Source organism: Salvelinus alpinus, chromosome 29, assembly GCF_045679555.1.
Source record: "Salvelinus alpinus chromosome 29, SLU_Salpinus.1, whole genome shotgun sequence".
Classification (NCBI taxonomy): domain Eukaryota; kingdom Metazoa; phylum Chordata; class Actinopteri; order Salmoniformes; family Salmonidae; genus Salvelinus; species Salvelinus alpinus.
Genome location: NC_092114.1, coordinates 42,897,268 through 42,903,267, shown reverse-complemented (window position 1 = coordinate 42,903,267; position 6,000 = coordinate 42,897,268). Strand labels below are relative to the sequence as shown.

The following is a 6,000-nucleotide window of genomic DNA, read 5'->3' as shown; positions in this document are numbered from 1 at the left end:
GTATGTTGTGTAGTAAGTTGATAGTAGCATGTGCCTCACCCTAATAATTTGGCCCCTTTCCCCTCCATAACTTAGCCTACAGTTCTGACTTGGTGGTGCACATGTAGCCTGTTTTAGAGAAATGTAATCATCAAATATTATAAGAGCTTTCATTGTCTGCTTATATGCTTCCTTCATTTATCCTACAGTTCTGACTTTGTGTACAGGAAGAATACTGTAAGAACGGACCAAGTTGTGAATTATGTCGCTGTACATTTCAAAAGTGCTGAACAAGTAGTTATATTGACTACATCCGTCCTAGCTTGCTCATTAAATGTCTTAAGCGAAATGACGGATTGCCTCTTATCCGCTCGCTGTTCCCTTACGCCAGTTTGCACATCTCAATTATCAGTTGAAACCACATTTGTTTAAGCAAGTCAGCCATATCAGCTATGTTTTTTAAAAAGCCAGTAAATGAGGCTGAATGAACTGTTTCGCTGCCAGACAAGGCTCCACTGATAACCAGGTGTAGCGGTGTTAAGGAATCACTCCATGGTGCTGAAAAGAAAGCTCTGCTGTCGGGACAGCTTTATGTAGGCGCTAACAGTTTGTGGGTACCATTTGTCACCGTAGTGCAATTAATGTATTGTTTAGTGTTGTGTTGTGTAGTGGCTTTGCTGCCATGCATCTGAAATACTTTTTGGGGATTGCCCCACCAAGATTTGCATGCTAAAATCGCCAGTGGTTATACATGTGTCGTTCTGTGTGTCTGTCTTTCAGTGTTTTGTGGTGTGTGTGTGCATGTGTCTGTCTCTCACCTCCAGAGTGGTCAGCACAATCTTCTCCACAGAGGAGAAGTAGGCCTCCCACAGGAACTGGGTCTGCTGCCTCAGAGCTAGGATCTTATCCTGATGGATGGAGCGCACCGTGGACGGGATCTGGACGTGAGGAAGGGGGACACGGTTAGAGAGAGAGGGGATGACGGCAGGGAGAGGATGGAGGGATGAGGGTGTAGCGATGAAGTAAGACAACGCACCGTGATCAGTCAGCGGGGGGGGGGGGTCGAGGGAGGAAACAGGGAGGGACTACCTGAACTTGTTCAATAACAAAATGCCCGTTTCATGTTTGCTACGGTGTGCCTTTAATGAACCCGACCCTGGGCCGAGAGACCCAGTGAGTGGACTCTCTGACCATTCAATGACAGTCGTCAATCAGTTAACAATCAGGGAGAACCAATAGCAGTACAGGAGGAAGGCGGTGTAGGATTAAAGGGATGGGACGGGGTTGACGTGTCGAGTGTGTGTGTCGTACCTGCAGCAGGAGCCTCTCGTCCCCGATGACGGCCGCCGTGTTCCAGTTGATGATCTCAGAGAAGGGCAGCTCCCAGCCGTTACTCAGCATCACAGGCACACAGGCTGCCTAAAGACAGATATACACAAGACAGGGCTTTTAAAAGTATTCTCTCTCACACACCGTCTCCTTTCTAGAAGAGTGGAGAGCCAGCCTCAGTGGCGTGAGTCAGTGAACGCGAAGGAGAGAGAGAGAGACAAGTGTATACTTTCTGTGGAGAAGTGTGCACTTATATTAGAGGTGATGACGGAGCACTTCAGAGCGTGATAGTAGATAGAGGTGGGAGTAAGTGCACTCAGTGAGGAAGTGTGCGACAGGTGTGAGGTAGCGGTTACGCAGCGTGCAGCGGTTGGATGGAATCTGACAAGTGGATACGCTGTAGGGTGGGAGCGAAGGGCAAACGTGTGCAGCAGTTGAGTGGTGAAGGGAAAGTGCATATGGAGCGGGAGGAAGTGTGCTTAAAAGTGTGTGGTAAGCATGTGGTATAGGAGAGGTTATGAGTGTGTGAGTGTTCTGTGGTTGGCCAATACTTGGAGGAGACGTATGGAGTGGGAGTACGTGTGCACTTACAAGTGTGGTAATGAAGTGTGAATATAAGAGAGTGTAAAAGGGTTCTGTGATACTGGGAGGAGATTAAATGGAGTGGGTGGGTGGGAGTAAAATGCACTTGCATTGTAAAATAAATAAGAAAGTTGGTCTCCTGAGTGGCGCATCGGCAAAACGCCAGTCTCAACTTTAACAGTGAAGAGGCGATTCCGGGATGCTAGCCTTCACTGGACAGAGGAACTCTGCCTAGAAGGTCAGCATCCCGGAGTCGCCTCTTCACTGTTGACTTTGAGACTGGTGTTTTGCAGGTACTATTTAATGAAGCTGCCAGTTGAGGACTTGTGAGGCATCTGTTTCTCAAACTATACACTCTAATGTACTTGTCCTCTTGCTCAGTTGTGGACCGGGGCCTCTCACTCTTTCTATTCTGGTTAGAGCTAGTTTGCGCTGTTCTGTGAATGGAGTAGTACACAGCGTTGTACGAGGTCTTCAGTTTCTTGGCAATTTCTCACATGGAATAACCGTAATTTCTCAGAACAAGAATAGACTGACAAGTTTCAGAAGAAAGTTTTTTGTTTCAGGCCATTTTGAGCCTGTAATCAAACCCACAAATATTGATGCTCCAGATACTCAACTAGTCTAAAGAAGGCCAGTTTTATTACTTCTTTAAATCAGCACAACAGTTTTCAGCTGTGCTAACATCATTAGAAAACCCTTTTGCAATGATCAATTAGCCTTTTAAAATGATCAACTTGGATTAGCTAACACAACGTGCAATTGGAACACAAGAGTGATGGTTACTGATCCGTACGCCTACATATTCCTTTTAAAACGAAATCAGCCGTTTCCAGCTACAATAGTCAGTTACAATGTATACACTGTATTTCTGATCAATTTGATGTTATTTTAAAATGGACATAGAATTAGCTTTTCTTTCAAAAACAAGGAGATTTCTAAGTGACCCCAAACGTTTTGAACGGTAATGTATGTATCGTGATGATGATATATCGTCCCTGGCAATTCCCAGCCCTACAGCACAGGGATATAAAAAGGTGTGTGTTGGTCGAAGCCCACTGAACTGCAGTGCCTCCAGGTATCGTAGAGTCAATCTGTGTGTGTGTTTGTGTGTGTGTATGTGTGTGTGTGCGGGCCCACTCACTTGCAGCGCCTCTAGGAAGCGAAAGGATCCCAGGCGCCTGCCCCGAGGCACCAGGCAGAAAGTGGAGTTGTGCAGCATCTCTCTGTAGTCATATCTGTGCAGAAACACAAAACATACATGGTCAGTACACATCACACACAGTCAGTACTGTACGTTACACACACAAAGTAGAGGCTGTCAGGTTTATCTCCTATAGTCGTACACCCTCAGGACCAAACATACAGTGCCTTCAGAAAGTATTCATACCCCTTGACTATATGAGATTTCCACACATGGATTGGGCATCCATTATTCTTTAAAAAATGATTCAAGCCCTGTCAAATTGGTTGTTGATCATTGCTAGACAGCGTTTTTCAGGTCTTGCCATAGACTTGGAAGTAGATTTAAGTCAAAACTATAACTCGGCCACTCAGGAACATTCACTGTTGTCTTGGTAAGCAACTCCCGTGTAGATTTGGCCTTGTGTTTTAGGTTATTGTCCTGCTGAAAGGTTCATTCGTCTCCCAGTGTCTGGTGGAAAATCAGACTGATTCAAGTTTTCCTCTAGGATTCTACCTGTACTTAGCTCCATTCCTTTACATTTTTATCATGAACAACTCTCTAGTCCTTAATGACAAGTATACCCATAACATGATGCAGCCACCACTATGCTTGAAAATATGGATGGTGGTACTCGGTAATGTGTTGTATTGGATTTGCCCCAAACATAACACATTGTATTCAGGACAAAAAGTTAATTCCTTTGCCACATTTTTTGCAGTATTACTTTAGTGTCTTGTTGCAAACAGGATGTTTTTATTCTGTACAGGCTTCCTTCCTTTCCCTCTGTCAATTAGGTTAGTATTGTGGGGTAACTACAATGTTCAGTCATCCTTAGTTTTCTCCTATCACAGCCATTAAACTCTAAGTGTTTTAAAAGCCACCATTGGCCTCATGATGAAATCTCTGAGCGGTTTCCTTCCTAACTCCGGTTAGGAAGGACGCCTGTATCTTTGTAGTGACTGGCTGTATTGATACACCCTCCAACGTGTAATTTAATAACTTCAGCATGCTCAAAAGGGATATTCAATGTCAATTTTTTACATAGCTACCAATAGGTGCCCTTCTTTGTGAGGCATTGGAAAACCTCCCTGGTCTGTGGTTGAATCCGTGTTTGAAATGATCTGCTCGATTGAGGGACCTCACAGATAAGTGTGTGTGACACAGGAGATGTCAGAGATAAGTGTGTGTGACACAGGAGATGAGGTAGACATTCAACAACCATGTTAAAACACTTATTGCACACAGAGTGAGTCCATGCAACTTGTGACTTGCTAAGAAAATGTTTACTCCTGAACTTATTTAGGCTTGCCTTAAAAAGGGGTTGAATACTTATTGACTGAAGTCATCAGTTTTGCATTTTTTATTTTAATTTTTTTTAAATCACAAAAAAAATCTTTCCACTTTGACATGGGGTGTAGTGTTCAGGCCTGTGACAACAACAAAAAAAGCTCAATTTAATAGATTTTAAATCCAGGCTTTAACAACAAAATGTTGTGGGATGTGAATACTTTGTATACACAGGACTAGCTAAGCTCACCGTACTGAACTGAATACACTGGCAGAAAAGATCACACACCCCAGTATACAGCAAGTCCCTCAGCTCCATCAATCATATACAGGTACGGACAGAGGACAGACATCTCTCCATTACCGACACACATTTTCCGAGGGTTTCTCACCGCAGTGCCATTCCTCATCTCCCGCTTGCTCCCTCCCATCCCACTCCTCTACCTCCTCTCCTCTAAATCTCCAGTGAAGTGTGCCTTATTGCTATTCAAACAGAATGATCAACCCTGCCAGAGGTAATGAGCTGACTGACACCTGCTACCAAGAGGCAAGCTTCTGCTGCGGTGTCTGCTTAATGTGTGTGTGTGTGTGTGTGTGCATGTGTGCTCCAGAGTGCAGGAGCGGTGTGTACACACCCGAGTGAATTCACACACTCAGGGTGGCAGAGAGAGTAGGTACACAGATGGGAGGATAATATGAAGATGTTGTTCCATTTCACACAGACAGCAGTTTAACCTCTACTAGGCCCAGGAGAAAGACTTTCTCTCTCTCTCCTGTCATCGGGAGGATCTCAACTGCATTTCCTTGATTCCCCTTCTCTCCTCGCCTCTTTCCCGAAACCCATTGGATGAGAAGGTCAGAGGTCCCTCCACTCTGGCCTTCTCATCCAATTGGTTTTGAGAAAGAGGTGGGGAGAGAAGAGGATGTGTGGGATCAAGGAAATGCAGTCGAGATCCTCCCATTGCCTTTGTCCAATTTTCTCCTAATCACATTTACGAAGCCCTTTTCTCGTCATCGGTTGTCACAAAGTGCTTTTCAACTCTCCTCTATTCCCTTTCTCCTTCCCATTATATTTCTTTAACCAGGCAAGTCAGTTAAGAACAAAACGGCCTAGGAACGGTGGGTTAACTGCCTTGTTCAAGGGCAGAACGACAGATTTTTACCTCGTCAGCTCGGGGATTCGATCCAGCAACCTTTCGTTCACCGGCCCAACGCTCTAACCACTAGGCTACCTGCCGCTACTACTGCAGAACTCGCGAGGGAGTGTGAGCGGTCTAAAGGCAAGTCCTTCGGGTTAGGAGGTTAAAAGAGTGGAGAGGCAGAAAATCATTTCTCATTTAGCACGGTCCAGACGGGGTGAAGGGACCCAGTCATTCTCTCTATCCCTCACCCCATTCATAATGCCATGAGAGCGGAAACACCCAGTATGCAGTGGGATGATGGCCATTTACTGACACTACCAGAAGTGTGTGTGTGTGTGCGTGTGTGTGCTCACATCACATATAGGCTCACCTAAAGATGCAGAGGGCAACAGCCAGGGCACGTCTACTGCTAGGATTCAAAGCACACACACAAACACTCGTTCACTCTCCCCAACACACACACACAAGCCAACAACTAATTAGCCAGCGCACCGC

General features: G+C 45.3%; 1 protein-coding gene across 1 annotated transcript in view; it reads right to left on the bottom strand.

Moving 5' to 3' along the window:
* Window positions 1–6,000, bottom strand: part of LOC139558790 (exostosin-1b-like) — a 112,316-nt gene that overhangs the window by 43,507 nt on the left and 62,809 nt on the right. The window contains exons 2-4 of the mRNA XM_071374221.1: window positions 3,035–3,128; window positions 1,291–1,398; window positions 798–917 (exon numbers count right to left, since the gene is read on the bottom strand). Of these exons, the coding sequence (XP_071230322.1) occupies window positions 798–917; window positions 1,291–1,398; window positions 3,035–3,128 (322 nt within the window). The remainder of the gene's footprint in view (window positions 1–797; window positions 918–1,290; window positions 1,399–3,034; window positions 3,129–6,000) is intronic.